This window comes from Lipophrys pholis (assembly GCF_963383615.2).
Source record: "Lipophrys pholis genome assembly, chromosome: 10".
NCBI classification, from domain to species: domain Eukaryota; kingdom Metazoa; phylum Chordata; class Actinopteri; order Blenniiformes; family Blenniidae; genus Lipophrys; species Lipophrys pholis.
In genome coordinates, this window is record NC_137640.1 from 21408210 (window position 1) to 21434872 (window position 26663).

The window sequence follows — 26663 nt, forward strand, 5'->3', positions numbered from 1 at the left end:
CAGACTGCTAAAGCTTTAACAGTTAATATCTTTGTTTCAATGATCAATTTATCAACAGTCCGACTCTTCGATTATTCTTCATTAATATAAGACATATGTGTTTGTAAACTCTGCAACAACAGCCACTTTTAAAAGATTCAGATCTTTTGGTTTTCTTTCTGTCAGGCAACATCATACAGTAACCTAGCCGAAGTTTCACTTCAGAAGAAGCAGTGAATGCAATAATGAGGTTGCTGATACTCTTCAATATGTGTTCATTTGGATTAAAATTAATCCATAAGAGAGTATTAAAGGCCTTTCTAAAGCACAAATTTGTGTCTTCACTCTGCGAGATATCCCTCGTGCAACTGCAGTAAAGGTTTCTCTTTCTAGTCTGTGGCAACAGTTTGGTTCTACCAGCCGAGTTGCACTTGGAACTGTGTTGTCAGAAGGAGCAGGTTTAGTGGTTCGTACACATCAAACTCAGAATGAAAATTATTAAAAGTTATCCTCTCTTTTTTAAAACTTTGCTTTGTACAAATTTTATAACCTGTCAATTCTCTATCAGTAAAAGGTTACGATTAAGTACCCTGCTCTATATTCTTATCTTGGAAACATTTTCTGTACCCTGAGTCTCAATCACTCTATACTGGTGTTAAAATGAAAATGTGGGGTTGTTCAGTTAATTTGAAAAGTTGAAGTAGACTGTGATAATATGAAACATATGTTTACGCTGACCTGCTGCTTACCGTCATCAACACATGTGAACCATCTGGGGAGCTGCTCATCGTATTATGTTCTGGTCACAAACCGAGAAAGTTCATCAGCGGCATCAAGGACACAGGGTGGAGAGAATGAGAGAGCATGTTATCACATAATGACAGTGCTGCTTCTCCAGGAATAGCTGGAGCAAAACAGAATGCAAGAGGCCAGTGGAAAACCAGCAATGGAAAGAAGTTTCATTTCTTTCTTCTTTTTTTTTTTACAACTGGATTTTATTCTGCCTTCATCATCATGTACAAACTTTTGAAATAATAATAAAGTTTCATGATTGTAGCTGCTTTGCTTGTGTTTTAAGGTCATACGAAATTCAGCTTTATATATAGCCGAGTTTTTAAGTACTTAAGAGTCCAAAACTTTAAATACAGGCACTGGAATAGCTTAAAAGGACAAATGTTTTATGAGTACAGCATTGTTCAAACGTGCCCTCGGCCACTGGCAGGCAGAGCTTTTGCATTGCAGATAATAAGCATGAATCCACATAAAAAAAGGCTTTGACATAGGAGGAGCAGAGACACAAGTGAAGCCGTCACAGAGCTAGACATTTTGGTGGCGGAGTGTGTATAGCCGTGCTGAACTGCCAACCACAGGAATGGCCTATTTTTGGAAAGTTCTTCTCCTCTTCGAGAAGAAAGAGCAGCTCGCCTCCTCACTGAGTGTCCAGGATGTCTGTGGGTAGGATGTCTGGTTTGTCACTCGGCCTCTGTGATGCGTCCGCGGACCAGGAAGAGGGGGTGACCTGATTATAGAGGACATCTTGAGAGCCAAAAAGCAGTGGCTCTTGAAGATTGCGCATGTACATGAGGAATAGATTGAGGGCCACCATGGCCAGGAGCGGGACGACGGTCAGACCGGAGCCAAAGCCTCGCCAAGAACTGCACGTGTTTAAGCTGGCCCAGTAAACAAGCCTGTGGAGGATCAAAATGAAAACAACGGGAAATCAGATGGAGTTCAAAACTCTGTTAAATAAAACAACATTGACAGCTTCTCTGATGGATCATGATTTCAAGCTAAAGCATCATCATCACTTAAGTTAGGTCAAGGTTAAGCTTCAGGAAATTCAGATTCACGACGAAGCTTTGAATCAATCTGTCATGGAAAATGGTTTCAAACTGTATTCCTACATACGTTTCATTACATTTAAAGTTTTATAGCTTCTTTCCTCACCTCTTTTTTGTTTTTCCAGTGACAATTACACTGTATTACATTACCTTTTACCACAGCAGACCTTTGTGAGCTTTAAAATAACACAATTCTGCATGACACGTCGCCACAAAATTTCAGGAGCTGTTTCAAACCCTAGTAGAGTTCCTTTTCTTTTGTTTTATTATGACATGATATTTTCTCAACAGTGATAGTGTCACCTTTGTTTCAAGTACTTGTCTTTCCCGCAAATGGAAAATCATTGTAATTACGGATCTAAAATCTTGATAAAGCCCGCTTGGAATAAATGAATGTTAATTATTTTCACCACATGAATACTGAGAGAACTTAACATTCAGGGTTTGGTCAGAAACACTAACCACAAATTATAACATGCATATAATAACATAGCGTCCCTCTTCCTTGTGTACCTTTTCCCGACTGTCCATTTATAAAACTGCCAAATATTTATGCTCTCACTGAGTTTTAGCTGCATTCATGTTTACTCTTGCCAGAGTTTGAGCTCGGCGCGGCCTTCCAATACGCTGCCAAAGCTTCCCTCTGGCTTTTGGTAATGACAGTGGTTGAGTTCGTTTTTAGCCACGTTAGCGGCGTGGCTCCGCGGACAGCAGTCTTCGTCCGTCAGTCAGCAGCTTTGGACTGAAATAACAACTGGGAGCTTCGCATGTGAATGAAGTTTACTGAGTTTTCGTGAGGATCAGTACTATCAGCAGGTCACATTTTGCATTTAGTAAGTAAAATATGTTGTCGTCTAGGTGACTGATTTTTTTTTAAGAAAAATGTAAATTTATGATTCCCAGACGAAGAATCCAACATGACTTTGATGAAATCGCATCAATTGTTGAATAAATCGCTGTGACATTTGAAACAAACATTCATTTCCCCCTCTGGAAGCACTGTAATAATAATGGTGAGCCCCTGACTTCTCTAATCTATAATTTATCAACAAAAAAATATGTATTAGTTTGCAGCGGTAAAGTGAGATGGTAAACAATGCAAATATTCATTAGTATGGGGTAACAAAGTGCAAATAACTAGTAACTTTTCTAACTCTTTAAGAGAACCTCTGCATGGCAGCTCTGTTGGATCTAGTGTGTTAATGTGACGACCAGTGCAAAGTTCTGAAAACTGAAAGTGAAGTCTTTTTCCCTTTCAATACACATTTGAACAAGTATTGTTACTCTTGGGGGGATAAATGACAGGCATCCGAGTGATGTATTGGATAGCATTGTAACTTATAGCAAGAAGGCCCAGTGTCAATTCTATGATGGACTGAAGACCCGTCCAGTGTGACACGGCCGTCACAGAGTCAGACAGAACAGACGCCTCTCCCTAGCACTTAAAAATATGGAAATTTTTCTTGACAAAATAGAGAAAAGAGGAAGGCTTGATCACAGAAAAAAGATGAATTCTGAGTGTAACCACCGTGCCAGAAAGACTCAGTGTCCAAGAAGCTTATAACCAGTGAATCGTTTTAATTCAGAGAAATGATTGAAGCTGTGAAAGAAATGGGAGGAAAAGTTCTTCCAGACACTCCTTTTTTTATTTAGTCTTTGAGAATGTTTCATAGGCTGTACTTTTTTCAAAGTGAATTCAAGTTGAATCAGTTATTTTAGTCAGCTCTTTTTCTCATTTCTTAAGATTAAGTTTCACATTTAGGATGATACCCTTTTATCACTTCTATCACATTGTGCCATTCTAAAATCAGCTTGTGAATCAGTGTGATCTGTGTTTCTGGTCCTGAAGGACCTGTAATTAAACCAGGCCAGGCTCAGTTTGATCTCATTAGCTCTGAGTGGTTTTACGAGGCCACTTTTAATTAAAAAAAATAAAAATAAAAAGCTTGCTCTGGTTCACTTTAAAACCTCACCTTCCAATGATAAACATGCCAACCAGTATAGGGACCAACTTCAGCTGGTCTTGGGGCAGTAAAGCAGCCATCACTACGAGGTTGAGGATGTAAAGGAGTAGCTGCTGTGAGGAGGCTGTGACAAAGAGCTGTTGCACAGCCCATCTTCTTGGAGGCGACTCCTGCAGGCTGAAGGAGCCAGAGCAGAACTGGCATGTTGCACCCAAGAGCATCGCTGTGAGGGATAAAACAGCAATAAGTCAGTTAGTATCTTGAATGTGGGCCACCTTTCCAGAAACAGCTCTCAATTTCAGACAAGGTTGTCTGACAGCACACTTTGTTTTTTTTTTTACAATTTCTTCATTTGAATACAGCAACTGCCAGCTCAATGGCTCACATGCAAATATTCCTCACTGGTATCAGCTTGATAAAAAGGAGCTGGGAACATTGTCTGCGCTGAGTTTGTTTGGGATGTTTTTGCCACCTGTATTCTCATTACTCGTCACCCAGGTTGGGAAGTGATTAATATGTTCTAAAACAATTAGACTACAGTCTGGGAGATGAGAGACGGAGCCAGTCTGTTATTGTACTTTCCATTTAAAGCTACGTGAAGGAGAAGGAAATTATGCTCCTCTCCAGAGGCCCAGGGAGACATCTGTTGCGTTGAGGGTGAAAGCATGTGAAATTAGAGGGGACAGGAGACACTGAAACATTCCAGGACGAGGCAGCCAGACAAACCAAATCCGCTCTTAATCTTTATCTTTCATTTGAGGCACTCATTCCTCTGTCTTTGAACGTCACTGTGCAGGTGTGTGAAGCCTACCGAGCAGGATGGGGATGGCAGCCACAACGCAGCAGCAGAGGGTGAAAATGATGCGGCTGCTCATGTCGGGGCAGTCTGGGGGTCTGATGGGGACGTAGAAATAGAGTGCATAGAAAATCCCAGCCGAGCACAGAAGAGCGGCCAACACTGAGAGGAAAGCGGGCACTCGGCCACTCTGACAGCATTTACACTGACAGCAAAGGCAGCAGCATTGACCCCGATCCGCAGCCTCCTCTGTGGCAATGCAAGTCTGTCCCTGCCCCTGTAAGCTCCACACGGCCAGCTCCACGCTCTCTTGCGGTGGGCCTATCAGAGGCCGGCCCTCGTCCACAGTACAGTCCAGATTGGTGGATTCTGGGCTCCAGCGCGGCGTGTCTGTGCCGTTGGGAATGTCTCCCTCAGAGGCCGGGGTTGGAGAGCCGATGCAGTTTTCCGTGGTGGCGTCCAAATTATGTGTTGTGATGATCGGGCTGGAAAGGGTTTGATCCAGCTCCCCCTCCTCCGTTTGATCCGCTCGAGGCTCCTCGGCAAGGGTGACGTTGAGCTGCTGGTGGCCGGGAGCAGAGCCTGTTCAAACCAGAGCACACTTCAATACACGACCCACAGCCTGACACAGACACTGACACTGACACTGACACTGACACTGACACTGACAGCCATCAGCAAACAATCATCACCCCCTAAACAGACCAAGTGTTTTAAAATCACTACGCATGCTCTCTCACACGTCTACTGTTTCTCTAATGGTTATAAAAATGATCCAAATCAACAATCAGAAGAATTTCTAGTGAGGAGGGTTTTTTGCCATGTTTGTGACAAGTGAGAAATGTAAACAACATTAATGAGGTTGTTTTTGAGCACAAAGACAAAGACATTTCTGAAGAAATGTTCTGTGTTTGCCATTGCAGGTCCTGCTCTCTGAAGTATTACATTCTAAAAATGGGAGGCAATAGAGATGCCTCCGTATATTGGTGTTGGATTAAGACGGCGGCTCCTCAATAAACCAGTCAGCTGCTATAAATGCCAGAGTGGTTGCCACAGTGATCATAGCCACTCGATGGAGGGCTATAATCACCCCCAGCCTCCCTGAGAAAGATCGAGACTAAATTTAAAGTCTCAGTCGCTATTATTACCTTGGAGAAATAGTTTTTCCGCCCTGAGCAGCAGAAGTGTCCCAGAGAAAAACAGATAAATTCTCTTGTTTGACAGTCAATGTGAGGCTGCATGTTCTCACTCTGTGCTGCCAAAATGTGCATCCCATTGACTGGTCAAGGAATTAAGTGCCCAAACGCTGACGCGTGTTTTTTCTATGTTGACTCAAAACTTGTGGGCTACAAATCATTACACTCTGGGTCGATACGACACATCACTGCATGAACTAAAAACTTAATATAACTTAAATCACATGAAGACTCTAAGTTTGCAGAACACAGATTTCGATTATAACATGTTTAAACTTGTAAAGGCATTTCAACTTCATAGTGACATTGTTTTAATTTTTGTTCCTAAATAACACCATCTGACAAATTTCCTGTCATGTTCCCAAAAACAAAAATGCTTTTGTGTGTTATTTCATGGATTTTGTTAAAAAAAGAAAAAAAAAAGAAAAAATGCAATGATTGCTAAAAAAGTCATAGCACATTTTTCTGACAAAGACACATACTTGGGATAACTTGTTAGGATCGTCTCAACACTGAAAAATGTGTCAAAATCTACAATTAGAAGAAAAAAAAAAATGGATAAACATTTCTTTTTTTTACCCTTTTTCCTCTCACTGGTGCTTTCACCTAGTAGGAGAAAGAAGTTGATTCAGGGCACCAAAACATTTTCACTGAATTAATTTAAATTTTGTTTGAATAATGCGAACATGGATTTTATTTTATTTTTTACAGATTTACATTAAGTTATTCCACCCGAAAGTTCATTCATCCATCTTTCATATCACTTTATCCAACTTGGGGTTGCTGGAGGCCGAAGCCGACCCAAACAAATCTATTTCAAACTTTTAAAAGTGAAGCTATCTTTATGCCTTAATAGCACCAATATTCCCATTTCACACTCAGAACAAAGTAAATAAGGTAAAGACCCAAAATGACCGTTCCCTAAAACTAAATTCAACTGAAACAAGCAACATTTTGATAAAGGTCCTTTCCAGTTCCTGTATAAAAGAACTGTCTGAAGAGTCAGTCTGAAACACATTCCTCAAAGGACAGTGTTTTCCTTTTATACTTTAAGAATATTTCAGAACTCATACAGTTTTCCAGTGAGTACAGGCATGGGATCAGTGGTTCGACATTTATCAGATTTTTGTTCTAGTGCCTGAACTTTGACCTGAGTTAAGAGCGTACCTCCACTCCTGCTCATAGCTGAAACTTATTCACAATTTGCCAACAACAAATAGAGAAACACAGTTACTGCCTCGTCGGTTAGTTTTTTTTTATTTTTATTATCAAATCCTACCCCTTCTCTAATATTTAATAGCTATATATTATAATTATCTTTCTGTATTAAAAATAGTATTATATATGTAAATATAACAGTAAGAATGTTGATGAATAACATTTTGCATCTATCAGGGTAGCTTGTGCAGAAATTGTCCAAACAAATAAAATTGAGCAAACAAAAGGATTTGGTCCAGTATGTGAAAATATCCAGACCCCCTTTAGCTGCAGGCCATTGTAACAACAGCCATTAAACACCAGGAGTCACCGGGAGTATTTGTGCCGGTGTTTCATTCCCACCGAAACAATGTTTTTTTCCAACCCCATACTGCTTTTATATGTCTTCCCCGCACCACAAGCCACTTCTAAAAGCCGTATAAAGTATTTAAAGGGTCCAACAACATGTACACACTAATGGCCTTGATGTTGATTCCATCCACAGCTGCTGCAGGTAAAAGAAAATCTCATCAAATCCTATTTTGAAAACCTGTCGATTGATTATTCGCTGTTGATCTGCTTTGATCGGTCATGACTTTGTCTGAACTCCCTCTGGATCCAGCACTAAACTCCAGTTCTGCTTCAGGCCTCTGCTAATTTGCTCTGGGCGGCCCTCAAATCCAATAGGCGCATGGTGAAAAGCAGCAGCAATAACTCACTCCTCTGCTGATCAGTCGCTGGTGGCGGTTCAAGGGAGCGCTGGGAGCCGGAGACAGAGTGGGAGGACGAGTGCAGCTCCTCCACCGAGGATTCGGGACTGTCTGACACCGGAGCCATGGAAATCTGAGTGTCCAGGTCCAGGAAAGGGGAGAAGGAGAGCCTGGCCGGGTCGATGTCCTGCAGCTGGTTGATGATGTCGCTGATGGACTCCTTCATGCTGTCGAGCTCCTTCACATTCTGCCGGTTAGTGGCCTGAAGTCCCGAGGTGCTCATAGTCACAGAAACTGAGGGAAAGCAGGCAGAGTTTCAGACGAATACCAGACCTGAGGCAGTTAAAATCACCAAACAAGGAACACGCACAGTGACAATCGCCTCGTCAAGCATCTCACAGTGTTTCATGTTCAATCTCTGTAAAAGGGGTCAGCTATTCACTTTACCGCCAAACCTCTGAGATTGTTGCTCTGAGCAGTAAGATATTACAGTGACATGACAGAAGTTATTAGGTCATTAAAGCTTCGAAAAACCAATGAGACTCATAACCAAAACAATTATCTGGATTTCTCATCAATAAAATCCAATAGGATTGACATTATCCTTCATTTTGCAGGCTTCAAAATGCACTGTTATCTTTTTTAAAGGGCCTCATTTGCTTCTTTCAACCTTAAACATTTTATAAATCAACATTGTCCTTTTGTAAATCTGTTTGCAATGACAAGGATGACAGATTACTGGGGTGGAAATGCTTACAAAGCAAAACCTTATCATCATTTTGCATAGACCGACGTTGAGCATACAACATTTTGTGAGGAAATGAGCTTTTCACGAGAGAAAAGGAAATTAATATTATTATTCTATGGACATAGTCGCCACTGACAGGAAGTCAGAGTTTATCTTCCACCCAGAGGTAATGTTTTCTCAGCAGGTCCGCGCTGTTTGTCTAAAGTTTAAAACATTGTTTCTCAGAGTCAACAGACATTATAAGTATGCATGTGGTGATGATGATGATGATGATGATGATGATGATGATGATGATGATGATGACGATCGTCTATTTGGCTGCTCCCATTCACAAGAGTCACCAAAGCAAAGTCAATGCAACTTGCTCTTCGGGCCTGGCTACGTTTTTTTTCTTACGCCAGATTCCCTTCCTGTCGCAGCCGAGATTCAGGCTGGCGTCTCCCACTCAAAGAAGAGACTTAACCTGCTGTGCCACCAGAGGGGACACGTGGAAGTCGTGTAAAGTCAGAACATCTTCTGCAGAAATTCACCAGCAAAACACAACTTTAATAATCAAAACAATGCTGCAAGTATAAAACTTGTGCTGGAAGCATTTATATTCTAATAATGTATGGAGGGTATAGTACACTAATATTTACCACTTACTGGTCATTACTTTATGAGACATTTTAATTTATGGCCTTGAAATACTGTATTTAGCTGCCTATTGGTAATCAAATGTAGAAAATGTGGCGTTAAAATATGTTTGGTCTTTAAAATAATCAGACAATGATTTGGTGGTGATATTATGGAGTTTCCAAATGAGAATTAAATCTGAATTACTAATATTCATAAAACTGTGACGTCCGACATATTCTGGTCAATATAAAATAAGGTCCAGCAGGTTTACAGTCAAAAATACAACTTTGTCAAGCAGTGAGATGGTTTAGCTTCACATAAACACTGCAAAGAATAAGACGCACGCAGTCAACATTTGTTTTGGAGAGTTTATTAAACGGTTGCGTGTGTTGAAATGAAATGTGTCAATTTATGAATTAAAAAGCAGCAAGCAATATAAGTGAATGTGGAAAATTGCAGTCAGTCTTAATGTTATTAATTAATTAGTTATTAATTCATGTGGGACTCAGCATTTATAGACTATTTGGTTTTTGCCAGCTTCTACTAATACAGTAGTTCTGATTCACCAAATGAGACAAGTCATTTCAGACTCCATGGTCCTGAGTAGAGAGCTTTCTTTTAAGGATACTCAGCAGTCCTCTGGAGGTCACAGCATTCATTATTGTAGTTCAGATGGCAGACTTGAGAAAATGGATTAATCTAGTATTTAACAAGAAAGTGGTAAAAAGGGTTTGGCTGAGAAAAGCTAACAAACATTGATCACATTAGAACACATTTAAGACAAACTTTGCTCTTTGCAAGTGAATGACTAAACACATTGTTGTTGCAAATTAAAGTTCAGAAGTATTTTACTCACAAGCCACATTTGTATATTTCATACTATTACTGTCATAAAAAAGAAGCATGAAAAATTGCTCCATTACAGGGTAACCACACAAAGACACAAAGTACCACACAAACTCGCTTATTATTGTAACTTGCAGTCACTACATTTTTTTCCCCTTTTAGGACAAAGAGTATGCAGAAAAACCCATGCATGCACAGGGACAACGTGCAAACGCCACACTGAAAGGCCCTGGAACCAGTACATCCTCACAACAGGCCCACATACAGTGTTCCCTTTGCTTCATTGAAAATGTAACTGTGACGACTGAGATGCAATTAGTTCATACACTTGGGGTTGAGTGTCAAGAGAGTTTGATGGTCATGGCGACATGAGGGATCAACCCGCTGCCATTAGTACCGGAGGACTACCTTCTACACTGAATGAGCCACAGCTATGTAAGTAAACCATTCAACCAAAATCAAGCAGGAGATGAACTCTGCCACATGAGAGAGTTCAGCTCTAAACACATTTGCTTTATTCTATATTCCTAGAAGATGTCAGATGCGTTTGACTTTGATTTCGAGATGCATGTATTTGAAGGGTTTTGTCTGATCAGCTGGTTGGTTAAGAAGCGCTTATTGTTAAAAAGATGAGGATTCACTCGATCCCTCCAACGGATAAAAGGGAGGAAAAGGGATCTATGACTGGAGTCTTTTTACTGAAGGAACCCATTATAAGTCATTTCTGTATGATTGTATGCTCTCTGTTTAGGAATAAATCAATGGATTGTCGTGTCTTGTTTTATTACAGCTGCAGGCAGAGATCTCGGAGGCAAAACTATTTCAGTCATTAAAAAGTAATGCATAAATTACAGTTGGGGGTCGTCCAGCATAATGCATTCTCTAACTATTATGTGTGTTTATATATATATGAGAAATTTCTCGATTTCATTCAGATTTTGATTGGTGGTTGGAATAAAAATAAAAGCAACCTTTCAAAAGTCGCGTGCCACCTCTGACGCACCGCGCGGTTAAAAAAGTGCCCCCCCACCCACCCACCCAAAAAAACAAAAAAAAACAAACCCGCACTATTTTAGATGAAAGCGTTTTCTTTCTGGTGATACCAGCAGCGCTTCTTTGTCGTGCTGTCTGTCTGCGCAGTTTTCTGACACCACTGAAACATCTGCAGAGTGAGTTTGGAGTATTTTCTTTTGGATGTAATTGGCGCGCATCCAGCAGAAGCCCAGCGGCTACAATACAAACTCCGCGGCTGCGATCTTCCTTCAAACAAATGAGGACTTTACCATGTATAGAGCGCAATTATGAGCCGCTGGACTTTTCAGTCGGAGGGCAGTAAATCTCTGTGGTTATCGGAGCTGGCATGGATGAGGAAAGGCGCGCGTAGGGGGGTCAGTGTGCTTTTACTCCCCGCTGAAAAATAACTTTCCCCCCGCTGCTGAGCAACTCTCTCAAACACAAACCTTCACACAATTCCTCCTCCATGGATCAAGTAAAGTATTTCCCTGTCTGGTTCAGTGCATTACCAGCAGGAAATGCCACATTCATTGATAAATAAATCAAGCGAGACCGAAACGCGCCCGCGGCCGCACAAAGCTGTGCGTAAAAGACACACAAGTCATTCAGGAATCTCCATTAAGCAGCAATTCGAGCAGACAACTTTGAATTACAACTGGAGCGTGTCTTTCATTCTCTCCATTCAATTGGTTAGCTGTGTGTTTTAATGCATTGCGAAGATTTCTATATAATGAACTTACTTTGGTCAGAGTTGGCAGAGTCTGTCGGTGAGTTCTCTCCTCTCGCAGTTAAAAAATAAAACCCTCCGTCCTTCTCTGCCTTTCTTCCCTCCCCCTCCGTTCGCTTTTTGTCTTCCAGGATCCTGAACTTCTGAATCAAATTTCAGGACGGACAAAATACTAGGCTTTTCCTCCGCCCACACAAGTTTTTTCTTTTTTTCGTTCGTCTTCTTGGGTACCATGTCAAACACCATATGGAGCAAATAAAGCCAGAGGAGCAGCAGCGGGAGGAGGAGGAGGAGGAGGAGGAGGCAGTTGCTTTCAGTTTACCCCCAAATTCAACATTACCAATCACATTCATTACAAACACAAGTTTATCCAAACAGGACAGTAAACATTTACACTCAAACTAAACTTCGGTAGGCTGTTCATCTAATGTCCACGTACAGGATGAGTGTGTGTACAGCTGTTCAGAAGCTTCTCATTGTACGTTTACATTTTTTTTTTTAACTTTCTGAGTGGTCCATATACTTTATACTTCGAATTAACTATCTATATAATTATCATTCGCGGTTTCCAATATAGTTATGGTTTGTACTGCGCATACAACTGAGCTTCAAGTTATTTGTGACGAACAGTACTTTTTTTTTTTCCATTTTGTAAATTCTATAAACATTTCCAAGCTTCTTTGTGCTTTTCTACATCTCATGTTAAATATAAAACTATATCCATTGGCCAAATGATCTTAATCTGGGAAGTGCACATGTTGAAATGAAGTTACAACTTTCACTGAACTTTGTTAACAGACTTTTACTCTTAGAAAGGGTTAATGCTGAAATTCTGTGAAATAATCGGACATTATAGTTTGTTGGGCAAAAATATAAAGTGTAAGTTATTTTCAAAAGATGTTCTCAATGAGAATGCCAACATCTTGGCATCTGACCATTTAGATTTAGACAGAGTGCGGAAATATGTCTGCATCAGCGCACCAGAGCTCCTTGAATACATTTCTCATCTATTAACATTTGAGAATGTATTTACTGTCCTCATATATCAAATTGTTTATAAAGATTTTGGGATTATAGGATTGGAGGGTTTTAATGTTCATGCTCTTATCATTAAAGTCCAATTGCTCAATGGAAAAGATCTGTTTTATCGTTAAAACCCACTGAAGGAAGTCACATAGTGGTGGAACGTTAGGTTATTATTACAGTTTGTTTGTTTCCTGTTCACAAAAAAGAAATTACGAAAAAGAGAGAAAATTCAGGTAGAGCACCAGTTTGGGTCATTTGTGTTGTCAGAATATTTACAACAACAAAGAAGCTGCAGACTCAGCTGAAAGACCAAGTGACTGCTGAAGACAATACATTTTAAGATGGAGTCTGTGGAAGTGATTCTCCCTTTTTATCAGGTGCTTCTGAATTTACCCCTAAAAAAGCCAGTCGGGAGACAACTGAGCAAACTGTAGGGGAGGAGACACAGCAGGCAGATATTACAGCAAGATAACCAACTCACTCATTCACAGCTACAAAAAAAATATGAAAGGTTGAAACACTGAAACATACATACACCCTGGATACTGTTATATCCTCTTCAGAGTATGGGCGAGGGCCGAGTACACCCTGGACATCAAGTCCATCACAGGGCAAACAGAGACACACAAGCACATTCACACCCAGGGGCAAATCAGGGCCGTCATTTAACCTCACACGCAAGTTTCAGGCAGAAAAACAAAAAAACACTTTAGTAATCAAAATAAAACTGAAGGCTGAAGAACAAATACACTTAATTTTGAATCAAACTTGTGATGCTGACCATTTATAAATCTGCAGGGTGTCGATTTCTGATTATGAGAAGCTTTTCAACCGAATTAAAACTATTGTGGTAACTTCATCAAATCAAACATTCAGTGCATCTTGCCTCTCTGATGTCAACGTTCACTAGTGCACACGGGGATTAACTACTTCTCAGATTTGGCCTATTTGAAGAAAATACAGAAGTGTGAAGATGTTTAATAGAAAAGTGGTGGTCCAGCTAATCAATTCAATTGATATTCGTTCTGTTGAACAAAAAAAACCAACAACAACAAAAAAACCCGATATGGGATCAAATCAGCAGTAACACCTTTTGGAAGAAGGAAGCACCACATGCAGCAGTTATAAACAAAGTTATTTCATGGCCTCCCGAACACAGTTTAGTGCTTCTCCCTCTTTTTGGTTCTTGGCTTATTTTTTTCAATTCAATAGTTAATAATATACTTCCAAACAAATTGCATTGGCAAACAGTTTTATTCCTTCATTGTCTGCATAAGAGACTGCCAAATAAAATCCCTGAGGATTAAACAGTTTTAGCAGTAATTTTAACACGGCATGAATATTTTATTTAACATATTATTTTAATTCTTATTAATTCTCTGCCTTTTTAGGATGTAATTGACAACCAGCCACAACGTGAGCAGTCGTACAGCAGCAGACAGACTCTCCTCGCAAGGGATCAACTTCTGCAGGTTCTGCCCCGCGGCTCAAGTGTTTCATGGGAAGGATGTTGCAGCTGCCAAACAACTAAAACAGGAATAAAGTACAGGTTTTCTTTATTGATATCTAAAACATTTTGGGCACTTTCAGACTTGTGCATTGCTTCACATTCACAATAATCACATGTTATCGTCACAAAATTAAAAGTCAGCTCTGCACTGTGTTTCTGAGGTTCCTATCAATAACTTCAAGAGCTGAGTAGCCCACAACACAAACGCTGCTTCTGATACGATAGGGTGAAATCTGATCTGTGGCGTGAACAACCTGAATACAGCAGGAAAACTGTCATTAGATGAAATAAAGACTTGTTAGCGAGAGGTTGTGAGAGAGAGTCAGGCAAGATACTGTCTCCACAGTCAGAAACAGTTTAGGAAACACAAGTGGAGGCAGCTTTCAGCAAAACATACTGGAACCGTTACTGCTGAGGCTGGCCTTTGCAGTATCTTCTCAGCATAGTCTTTCTTTCTCTTTTTTTGCATGTGCAAAAACCAACATCTGGAAAAGACCACAGACCACCGCTGAAATCTCAACAAATAAGAGTGGCGGCCAGATCGATAGGCTTTATCATTTGCATTGAGGATAGAAAAATATACAAAAGACAACTGAACAATGTGAACTTTTTAGTCACATGCACCTGGTACACCTCTGACACGGCCTCAAGAAACTCCGTCACAGACGATGAGGATGAACAAAAGTAAAGTTACACAAGCAAAAAAGGATCACACTGTGTGTGTGTGTGTGTGTGTGTGTGTGTGTGTGTGTGTGTGTGTGTGTGTGTGTGTGTGTGTGTGTGTTTGTGTGTGTGTGTTTGTGTGTGTGTGTTTGTGTGTGTGTGTTTGTGTGTGTGTGTGTGTGTGTGTGTGTGTAGTGATCTCCACTGGGGGGTGCCAGAGAGCTTATAGGCGCTGCATGACGAGATACCAAGAATGCCTTTCCTTAAACCTCACCGGTGCCCAATTATTAAACAAAGACTAACCTGTGAATAGGTTTGAATAATTAATATTCAAGAATTTATCTTAGTTGTTTAATGAAAACGGTTGTATCATCTGCTCACAATATTGGTTTTCCAAACCTAAATTAGCGGAGCAATGTCAGAGTTTTGATTAAAAAACGGACAGCATCTCATTGGAACTATATTGTGCTGCCTTAATAAGGCTAGATTAAGATCCAAAAATGTGATTGCAAAAACAAATGTATGATTTTATTATTGTTATTTAAGATTATCTCATATTCTAGGATGATTTCCAGGTTTAAGCAATAAGACATTAGCAGAGTTTGCTTAAAGTGAGCAGCTGGCTGAAAGCCATGAATGTCTGTCTTTTCACATTTACAAATACAGCTGTTTATAATGGAAATTACTCCTCACATTTGAATTTTGAGATTATATCACTGAGAAAAGAAACACATTTGGAAAGTCTTCTCTCTTCATTGTCATAGCACAGAAAAGTGTGCACTATAACTGAATTAAAAAAAACTATAGTAATACTTGTCTTCAGAACATGTTATAGTATAATAATAATAATAATAATAATAATAATAATAATAATAATAATAATAATAATAATAATAATAATAAGTTGTTATTTCCAATGCTGTACACTAGATGTCAATCTTTAACAAGCAGTAAAACAAAAAGTTATTCACACTTGGACTTGACTAAACAGCTCAGCATCTCTCAGAACCAAGCTAAGCTTCTGCACTGTGTATTTTGATGGTGGGTGCACTGTCCGAATAAATGGATGTGTATGTGGGTATGAATGTAAAACTATAGAATTTATGGAAAAATGCATGCATGTATGTTGTATAAAAATGTATTTAATTGTTCTGAAGTCACGCACTGTATTTGAACATGCACAATGTTCACTTTTTTTTTTTTTTCATTTTTCTCTCATTTTGAAAAGGATCCTGTCTGTTATTTGATAAATGAGAGAACATTACATCAGCAGAAATAAATATATTTTCAATTCCGTGTTACATGAAAATAAATATTGTCCAAAAAAACCATTATTGAATTGCACTGAATAAATTTGATCGAGTCAGGTGTTAATTACATGCAGATGTTGATAGAACTATGAGGCTACATACATTTAGTTCATACTAAACAGTGAGACATTACGATCTCACAGACCTTTGCTTCAAGAAATTTTGTCAAACTGGACCTTTTAACATTTTAGTTGAGTATCCCTACGCTTTAAACATCAATCCATTTTCTGTACTGCTTTTTCAAGTTAAGGATCATGGGATGCTGGACGGTATCACAGCTGACAGAGGTCAAAGGTCAGTCCATCTCAGGGCAAACGCTCCTCTCACATGTAAGTTTCTGGATTGAAGGAGAAAACCAGTGGAGCCAGATGGAAAACATGGCCCACATGTACCTGGGAAAGTTCTCATCTCCACAAATACTTTGCAGCGCTTCTCCAGACTCCCAGTGATCAAAATTAAATATATTTGGAATTGAAAAATAGTCAGTAAGAAATATAGAACTGCCACAACAACATGAAATATGATAAAAATTAATGTCGGTCTGAACAGTTTTTTGTTTTCAGTGACTCTTTTGTGCTCATTTAAAATGTTTGTAGTTTTTAGAATAGAATAGAATATGAGAGACATTGTTCAGGAAGTATGGAGAGCTCAGTTTGTACCGGATCCTCCTCTGAGACCACCAGGACAGAGTCCATCTCCAGATGTTGAAGGACCTCAGCTGCCTCAAACAATAGTTTGGTCCTTGTTGCTTCAGCGTTCCTCCTCCAGTCCAGTTTGTCAATATGTTTCCCTCCAGGTACTTAAACTCCTCCACGATGTCCACACTGGTCCCCTGGATGGAGACGAGGGACACGGACACCCTGTTCCTCCTCAGGTCCACCACCAGCTCCTTGGTCTTTGTCACATAAGTTTTGTCTCTAATTGTGTAAATCTTATGTTTCTTCAGACGCTGCCGACTTCACCTTCAGGTCCTGTTACAGTCTGTGTTTAAGTACATGTCAGCTTACACCAACTTTTTTTGGTAAAAGTAGTTTCCTCTGGTCGGACAACCCACCTCGAATATTACTTTTCAATCTTGCGATGATCGTTACATCTAATAGTTCTTTGCTTTTTCACAGTTATGATTGAAACCGGGTTTTCACGCGTGACTGAACCGCCAAAGACTGTGGTCATATTATATGTGGATATGCGGAGCAGCATGGCGGTGTAATGGCTGTTGCTATCAACTGACAGATGGTTGCCACTTCCAGCATGGGTGGGTCCCTTTCTGTGTGGAGTTTCAATGTTCTGTGTAGATTATCTTTAGGTTTCCTCCCACAGTTCAGAAACATGTGTTGGAGGCTAATTAGTGCCTGTAAATCGCCTGTACGCGTGTTTGTGAGTGTGTGTGACTGCCTCTCTGTGTTTGTCTTGTGATGGACGGTCCAGGGTGAACGCTGCTTTCACTCATAATCTGCTGGGATTGACTTCAACTCTCCATGGTAGTAGCCTAGGTAAAGGGGTATGGAGGATGGACAGACGAACATATTGGTGAATACGATATTGACTGAAACTGTGTGATCTGTGGATACAGGACATGAAATGACACTCAAAACTCTATTGACATTTGAGAAAGTTGATATTTTATTAATTTCAGCTTCAAAATGAAAGTATTCACACAAACACATATTGAGTAAATGGGCAAGAATAGCTCTTCACCCTTCAAATAAAACAAACAAACAAAAGGAAAAAGAAACAGTTGTATAGCCCATCACCACTTCACTGTTGCTGTGGTTACAGGGTAACATCCCATTCATTACAAAAAAAAATAAAAATCATTTATAGAAAAAGAAAAGGAGGATTGAGCAAAAACAACAACTTGAGAACAGACTTGTTATATTGACAGTGGTACGAGAAGCAGTACTTGTTGCAGTACTGGTAGTATGCAGCAGTTGAGGTGGAGGTTCCCTGTTGTTGGTGTTTGAAGAGACTAAACAGCAGAAGTTTTTCCCGATGACGAGAGGAACAGAAACACAGCGAGACTCTCCTGAGAGTTCAAAGTAAACCCTTGAGACATAAATCATCTGTACACATTATGAACACGTGTACAAACATAAAAGAAAACCTGTATTAAAATGTACTCTTGGATGCAGAAGTTTATTTTGCATCTTTGTGACCTATTCCTGCTAAACCTAAACTGTAGCGCGAGCACTCGCTGGGTTAAATGCATAAAACTGGAGGTAGAGGTAGATTTTCCTGAGAAGTTGAAAGCAACGAGAGCTTTGTTTCGGATCTGAAGAGACTCAAAGACAAGAGGAGCTCGCACTCACACACAGACACACACACACACACACACACACTTATTAATATCATCATCATTATTCATAAACCTGCTGTAGAAGTAATCTCTGTGTGATGGGGTTGCCACAGCATGTCCGAAGAGAAAGAGAGAAAGAAAGAACGATATGAACATGATATAATACATAACCCTAAAAAAGCTGTATTTCATTTATTTAATGAATCTTAGTAATACATAATGAATCATACAATTGTCACAGCAGAAGGCATCTTGTTCTTCTCAACGTCCACAGGTTATCTGATGTAGGCAAAGTTTTAGTTCAGGACCTGAGCCTGTAAAATGTTCCAGCAAATCGTCCGGCAGCAAGTGAGAACGGGATCGATTCTAATGCAAGACGCTCTGGGCTGAGGGAGGTCGCAACAAGTTATGTTATCTACAGCTCTGGTAGGAGTAAAAGCAGCAATAATGATCAAAAACAAAGAATGAAACATTTAAAGGTTCTGATGGTTTGAGAAAGCTAATGAAAAAAAGACTGAGGGTTTGATCTGATATGTAATTATAATAAATTCAAGAGGCAAATAAAAAGCATTCCATCTGCCTTAAGTCATTGTTCTGAACTGTACAATGGCTCCAAAGGAGCAGGCTGACAATATTTCAAGCGTTTGACTGCATTATGACACAGAAGTGATGCAACTGTAAGCAAGCGTTGCATAAATTAACAATGAAAACTTGCTGGAGGCTCAATAAGTTGGACTTCTTAAGTCAAGTCTGCTGTGGCCTGAGCAGGTTTCATCCTCTCAAGATAAATACAGTCGTCACAGCTATACTGTGTGCCAAACTATCAGAAGTCAGCTGATGTACAAGATCCCATCCATCCATCCATCATCTTCCAGACCACTTCATCCATTTTAGGATTGGAGGTCACTGGAGAAGATCCCAGCTAACTATGGGTGAGGGCAGCGTTCAAACTGGACAGGTCACTAACACACACACACACACACACACACACACACACACACACACACACACACACACACACACACACACACACACACACACACACACACACACACACACACACACACACACACACACACACACACACACACACACACACACACACACACACACACACACACACACACACACACAACTTTTTTCACGATTGGGTCAGAGCGCTAGCATGCCACCGTGTAGCCCAGATCTTATTCAACTCCAACTAAAAGAGATGCAGGCAACACACAGGCTAAAATGTATATATATATATATATATATATATTTTTTTTTTTTTTTAATTCACTGTAATTTGCTCCCTCAAACAAAACTCAAAAACTGAGAGTTAGATTTTGGAACAGAGTTAGTATTCAGTAATTAGATAGAGATTATTTGGCGTCTACAACTAAGAACAGTGACATTGTGGAAACACAGGAAAAATAAAAATGCTCCTAATATATTATTTTCACATAAGTAAATAGATTTAATAATCGTGTGTAACTACTGAGAAAAACTCGGCTGATTGTGCGTTATAACCAAACCTTCCAGTGGGTCGAGCTCTTACCACAAAGGCCAAGGAATTCTCAGACTACTTCATGGCTAAAAGAGTCACTGACAAAAGATAAGAGCCACGTTTTTCACTGATTGTCTGTGGTCATTACATTCTCTTCCATACTACTCCTGAACCAGCATCAACATCTTTTTTGTTTGATTTTCTTGCATGACTACAGCCTTTTGACAGGATTTTCTTTAGCGGCTGATGAGGAGAAATCTGCCAAAGCTTCGGTTGTTGAGGTAGAAACAGGGCTTGATTGTGAGTGATGGGATGTTAGAGTGTTTGCAGGTATACTGTGTTGTCCCATGATTGTCGCGAGCTCTCAATTATATGCTGCCATGCACAGAGAGAGAAAGAGCTGCAGTACCCCCGCTGTTCAAATGCAAATATCTCACAGGAGCTGTCAATAGATATAAGATAAACATGGATCTGCTGGAGGCAGGTGCTTGAATAGTACCTTTGGGGGCGGGGGTTGAAAGGTCACAGGGTCATATCTTAAAAAGCAATGTTGATCCATTTGACCAGGATCGATGCAATTTCGCTTCCTTCAGCAGCCCTTCCCCCCCTCAAACCTCCGCTTTGAGCCACGGTGTCTCTTTTCGATGGCCATTCTAGGACACTTGCTACTCGTTGGAAGGCATGAAGAGAAAATCTAGATCGTCTCTCAACCATGACTGGCAAATATAAGGACAAACCTCTGTTGCTACCAAAATAAACATGACCTACTTATAAGGTTGCAACACTTTGAAGCATCAGAGACTCTGAAGAAGATCTTCTGTTCTTCGGGTTTTAGTTATTGCTGGAGCCTTAACATTTCAAATGAAATGAAAATGTGCTTGGCCAAAGCAAATTCATTATACCTTGAAAAGTAATTGTCAACAGCCTGAGAATTAAAAACAGTTTTGAAAAAAACCCACATTGAAATTAAACTGCACTTTGGTGACTTGTTGAGCTCAAACTGATTGACTTAATATTCTCTGAAATAAACAAGCAACTCCTGATGACCAGAAATCTTCGCAACAGAACTTTGTTTATACTGACTACATAGTCCTTTGTTCAATAACGGCGAGGAAGAAATATAATCCCAGTTAAAATCATGAAAAGATTAACAGACATTCATTTGCAGATTTTGTATTTCTGCATCACATTATCTATCTATCTATATTCTTTTTTTTTTTTTTAAACCTACGAATCAATCTGTGAACATTAATGAAAAGCATGTTTGACGACACATTTTCCCTTTTGATTGTCCAAGTAGAGCGTTCATACAGCATGTGAATGCTTTTCCAAATGATTTTTTGTTCATGCAAGTGATGCAGCGGAGGCTTCACGTTCGTCCTTCCTTCCAAAATCGCAGAAATCGCTGAGACACACATCAACCGGTAACACCTTTTTTAAACACCAGAAAACCATCTAAATAAAAATTTGAATATAACTTTTTCTTTCTGTGCATTAAGTAAGAGGTACGCCGATTGTTCCTTTCTGACATTATGAACTGTCTTTTCATGTTTGCGCACACGTTTATCGAGTAGGTGGACCAGTTTCCAAACTTACTGATGTTCCTGTAACCATTTTAGGGAAGGTGAGCTGGGCTGTGAGATACATTTTCGAAGATGTTTTGTTGCAATAGTAATCCTGCTTGGTGGAGAATTTCCCACTGAGCAGTGAGTCCAGACTCAAAGCTACAATAGCAGCTCTTAATATCTGACTACAATAACCATTCCAGAAGTTCCCTCCAGGATTAATGAAGTATTTCTCTTCTATTCTAACATCAAGTGATTGAATGGAGGTACTGCTCACTCTCTGGTCATCTCACATTGTGCTAAGGCCTCAGAACAGGACCCACAAACAAAGCCTGATTTATTTCCAAACATCAGTAGGAATTAGGCTGCTTTGCTTGGCGGTGGGGTCTGTGGGGGTGATTAACAATCTTTAACAGTCCAGACAAAAAAAAACCAAATTGTCAAAAAGCTGAATGATTGATTCAAAATGCAGAGATGCGGATACTTATGAAGTGACACGCCGATTCTTCTGTGGCAGATTTATGTTCATAGAAGCATGAAAACATAAGCGAAAGCACAATCACCACTACGATTAGCTCTCAGCTCTCGCTATCAATAACTCCATTTCAGCAGCAGCAGTTGGAGAATCACAAGACATTCTCTGTTATATCCTTGATATGTGGCAAAAATATTCTCTCAAGGAGACCACATCACAACACAGGATAAGAAGCACTTAGATCAGAAGAAGCACTAAATCATGCAAAAAAAAACACAAAGCCGACACAATAAGTAAAAGCATTACTAATCTATATTACAAAAAAAACAAAACAACAGTCAGATATGAGCTGAAGCACCTGTCCAGCTTCTCCTGAAGTCAAGGATTTCCTGGCTACTGATTGTCACAATCGGAAAGATTTTAGTGGACGCTCAACTCGTGAAATTAAGACAGGGAATCACTTCATTTCTAACCGAAGGATTTTCATCTACAAATACATGGATGCGTCTGACTTTAAGACAATTGCTCTACAAGAAGGCCAAGATAAAAAAGATGATCTAAGAGATCTTTCTACAGAGAAAGACAGAGAAGTGTTGCCCTCTCAAGTGTGACAGAAGACTGGGATACTGTATAAAACAACAAGACACTTTGGAACAGAAAACTTGTGTTATTCCAACAAAGTCTAAACCCTGAACGGGGATGGAATCAATTGCTGGGGGCATCCGAGTCTAGTTTGCCGAGGTGCGGACAAAGAAACATTTCAGTTTATGTTCCCACATACGCAACTGGCCTTACACCTACAAACAGACATTTGAACACCCAGACTGACCAACACCCTGCAAGACTCAAACAGATATGTGTTGAACTGGCCATGTGTCGACAAACAGGAGTGGATTTTAGCATGAAATTGAGCCAGCTGTCCCAGGAAGAACAACTGCTTAAGCTGCATGACGCAGTGATTAGCTACCACCAAGAGCCTGGTCTCGATCAATAATGGACCAAACGTATTAAGAAGTGATAAAAGGGATCCTCGCGGATTGCTCCGATGTGCATATCACAAAAAAGTCTGCGGTTTCGATATATCTGTCTCAATATACAACCAGTGCACTGATCTGCACTGGATTTGTTCTTCTACATATCCAGAAGGTTATAAGGTTTTACACAAAATGAGGTCACAACGGTACATTACTATATGCCCTGAAGAAATAACAAATACCTTTAAAGCTTTTCTGATTAAAAATAGAGAATATTCTTTTTTTTTTTTTTTAATAGAATTCTAGATATATATAATTTTTCTGCAGTGAGAGGATTGTTAAAGATTTAAATGATAAAACACAATAAAGAGAATAACAATAATGATAATGACAATTAAAAGGTAAAATAACAAAAAAAAAAAAAAGAAACCTCTCCCTTAGAGGATAACAAAAATCATTGTCAGTCAGTAGCTGTGTTTGAGCGTGTAAACAATGCATTACCCTTCCTAGTTATTACCATCTCTTTTGTTCTTTGATAATCTGTACATTTATGTAGAAATAAATAATTCACAGGTTGTGCATATGTATTTGTTTAGCATATACTGGCTCTCAGTTTGGATCTTTTTTTTCTTTCTTTCAAAATCGTTTTGGCGCTGAAGAACAAAAGAAGTGAGTTTGTGAGAGATAACCTGAGATAGTGTACTTCAAGTGAACCGAGTTACAGTTTGTGTCTTTTTGTATTGTTGATGTTTTTTTTTTTCTCTTTTTGGCATAGATGAAGTAGAAAATGAGGTTGCTTTTTGGCTTTACTTAGCGTGGTATTAAAAAAGAAGCAAAGTGGAAAGGCTGGGGGTTTGTTAAGACAATGGGTTGCTGGAGGTTGAGGTAGGTGTGTTCTGTTGCTGCGGCTGTAGCTGCGGTGGTGGAGCAACGCGACTGCTGACGACCTTGTTGGAGATGGACAATGCAGACGTACCAGATGACGCCGTCCCTGCAGCTGCCTGAGCGAAAAGAACGCCTGAACAGGAAAGCATATAAAAAATAAAAAAAAAGTGAGTGTGGGGATGCAAATTACATCTGCTCAATTCCCTGCCCATGACAAGTCATATTTGCTTTTGCCACAAGTGCTTCACAACTACTGCATACTTATATGTTATACTTAATAAACATTTATTATATGACTTTTTTTCTTTTCATTTTCTATAAAGATCTTCATTTATCTATTTCACAATTTTATTTCCTGGCTGAGTTGGCTGAGTAAAACTACAGGACCTCTTGACTGTAATGAATGAATCTGGTAGATTTGTGTTTCTAGGTTGTCATTATTGCCTTTTACTATATTTCTTTTGTAACTCCCCCTGAATGTTCAGACTACATTTGGAACAATCGTTGCGGGTATATAGAACAACAAGAAGTGAACCTAATGATATAAAGAAATAAGCTAAGGTTTCTGATTTATTAATTCATTAAGAGAGCACACAATGGCGGTCTGCACTACAGTCACACTCACCAGTGTAAAGCACTCCATTGAGCTCCACCGACATGCTAATGCTGCTTGTGCCGTTGGTGGTAAGGTTCAGAGCTGAGTCTTGCCTTCCATCTGCAAGGAAGAAAACATTTTATCTTATTCTTATTATATATTCCTGTTTTTATCTTCAATACAAACTTCAACAGCAGAAAATATACACACATAGAACACGAAAGAATCAGTAAATAAAAAAAAAAAAACTTGCTCTGAAACCACCTGTATCGTCACATACTGGGAAACGGTTTGCATTGCTAATCACTTAGAACATAACCAAGACAAATCCGGTTATATGTTCAAAGTTTCTGCCAACAGAGGGGAATCCCCACACAGACAAGTGCATGTGAGCTATATGTACCTGCTGTTTCAATAAGCTAAACAGGGCAACTTATAGGCCCGCGATGGGTTACTTCCTCACTGCTGGTGCTGTGGTTTGCGGCAAGACTGCAAGAATGCATTGAGATGTAACTGCCACAATAGAGGGAGAATGTGGAAACTGAAGATCACACCACCAACAATAAAATGCAGAGTTTACAAAGCTGCCACAGTTGTAGTGCTACAGCAATCACATTTTATGATGGGCTCTTCGTCATATGTTCACATAGTCATTTACAATAACAAAAATTAAAAAGTACATTATAAAGCACCTCACAGAAACATAACTGGAGAAGGTTTACAATTTATTTACATTTAGTACATGGCTGTCCCTTCTATTATTTTACGTTACCTTTAGGGAATGTCATTCATCTCACAGGATTCATTATAATTTTCAAATGAATGTTTGGATGTATTGATTTTTACTCAATCAGTTGACCGTGTTGCTGTCTGCTTCACCATGTCACTCTGGTAAAAATAAACCCACTAGTATTAAATAAAATAAATTTAAGAGAAGGGGAAAAAAATAAATGTCCTTTGAAACAATTGAGCATAAAAACCTGATTTGGTTTTACTTGATAGCTAACATTTATATGGATATTACCTTTCTGTACAAACACTGCTAAGAGGACATTGTAAAGATAAGAAATGTTGAAATGACAAAGGAGGAATTTCCTCATCAATTGTGGCAGTAAAGATATCATTCAATTTGATATGAAAACATGAAACTCATGTGTGATTGGTTGTTCGGTCCTCTTCTATAAAGCTCAGATCAGGTCAGAAAGTCTCTAGAGTTTCTTCTGTACCTTGGTTGCTAATGCGGATGTTCATTGGTATCTGAGCAGTCATGGCCAGGAGGTTGTGTTGCAAAGCTCTCTGCAACAGTCGGTGGTGCTCCTCTGCTGGCAGTGCCATCTTCTTCTCTGGCGGCTCGCCGGCCTCCAGTTTGTCCCTCAGCTGCTCCAAAGCTGCCACCTGTGCTGCCATGGCTGCCTGGGCTGCTGCTGCCTGCACAGCAGCCACAGAGTGACCAGCTAAGGCTCCAGCTGGCAAACGAGCCATACCAACCCCTGGTAGCTGGCCTCCCTCCTCTTCCGGGCGGACAGTAAAGAGGTGAGAGAAGGAAAGTTATGTCTAATTCCCACTGTAATGTACATTTCACAACAGAGATGAAAATTAAATCAATGTTGTCATGTGGAAAGTCCTAAAAATTGCATTTACCAGATCAGAGCTAATGTAGTACATGCTCTCTCTTGAAAGTCACAGTTCATCACTGGAACCCTCAATAAGCTACACCTTGAGTTCTACCGTAAGTTATTTTCTATTGATAAAGTAACTTGGGACAGATACAAGATTAAATAACTTTTAATATATATTTTTGTTATTGCAGTGTTTAAATGTAACCTCAAATCAAAACCTGTTTGCTGCTTTTCTTATTGTGAGTGGAGTACATGACTTCTGAAAAACCTTATAATCAAGACAAGTGCTGCTGTCACATTCATGTATGTTAAGGATATAGCAAAATGGGCCTTTAATATATATCATTTCAATGCATCTTTTCAAGAGTCATTTGCGAGAATGTTTTTAATCAACGCTATTTAGCCTTTTCTGCATTTGCAAATAAGGTGATATGGTTGGCATCCTAATCCTATATTAGTGCTATCAAAAAAAACGCGTTAATTGATTTGAAACACTAAATCCGTTAAAGAAATGTAATGTAATTAACGCAGTTCCGTCCGTTTTTAAAAAAATTTTATTTTACTCCCTTAACAGAGCAGCAGCATGTACAGCGTCTCTGGATGCAGCACTATGACTAAAG

The 26663-nt window shown here is 39.6% G+C and overlaps 2 protein-coding genes across 3 annotated transcripts in view; both read right to left on the bottom strand.

Moving 5' to 3' along the window:
* Positions 1-963: 963 nt before the first annotated feature.
* LOC308116167 (uncharacterized protein) lies at positions 964-11907 on the bottom strand. Its single transcript, XM_080474189.1, has 5 exons — positions 11650-11907; positions 7693-7977; positions 4596-5162; positions 3794-4007; positions 964-1667 (listed from the first exon to the last, which is right to left on the bottom strand). The coding sequence occupies exons 2-5, from the start codon at positions 7964-7966 to the stop codon at positions 1409-1411; spliced, it is 1314 nt and encodes a 437-aa protein (XP_080330315.1). The 5' UTR covers positions 7967-7977; positions 11650-11907; the 3' UTR covers positions 964-1408.
* Positions 11908-23237: 11330 nt separating this feature from the next.
* Positions 23238-26663, bottom strand: part of arid3a (AT-rich interactive domain 3A) — a 38190-nt gene continuing 34764 nt past the window's right edge. For both annotated transcript variants that reach the window (XM_080473861.1, XM_080473862.1), the window contains exons 7-9: positions 25651-25935; positions 24455-24544; positions 23238-23962 (exon numbers count right to left, since the gene is read on the bottom strand). In XM_080473861.1, the coding sequence (XP_080329987.1) occupies positions 23802-23962; positions 24455-24544; positions 25651-25935 (536 nt within the window). In that variant the 3' untranslated portion in view covers positions 23238-23801. The remainder of the gene's footprint in view (positions 23963-24454; positions 24545-25650; positions 25936-26663) is intronic.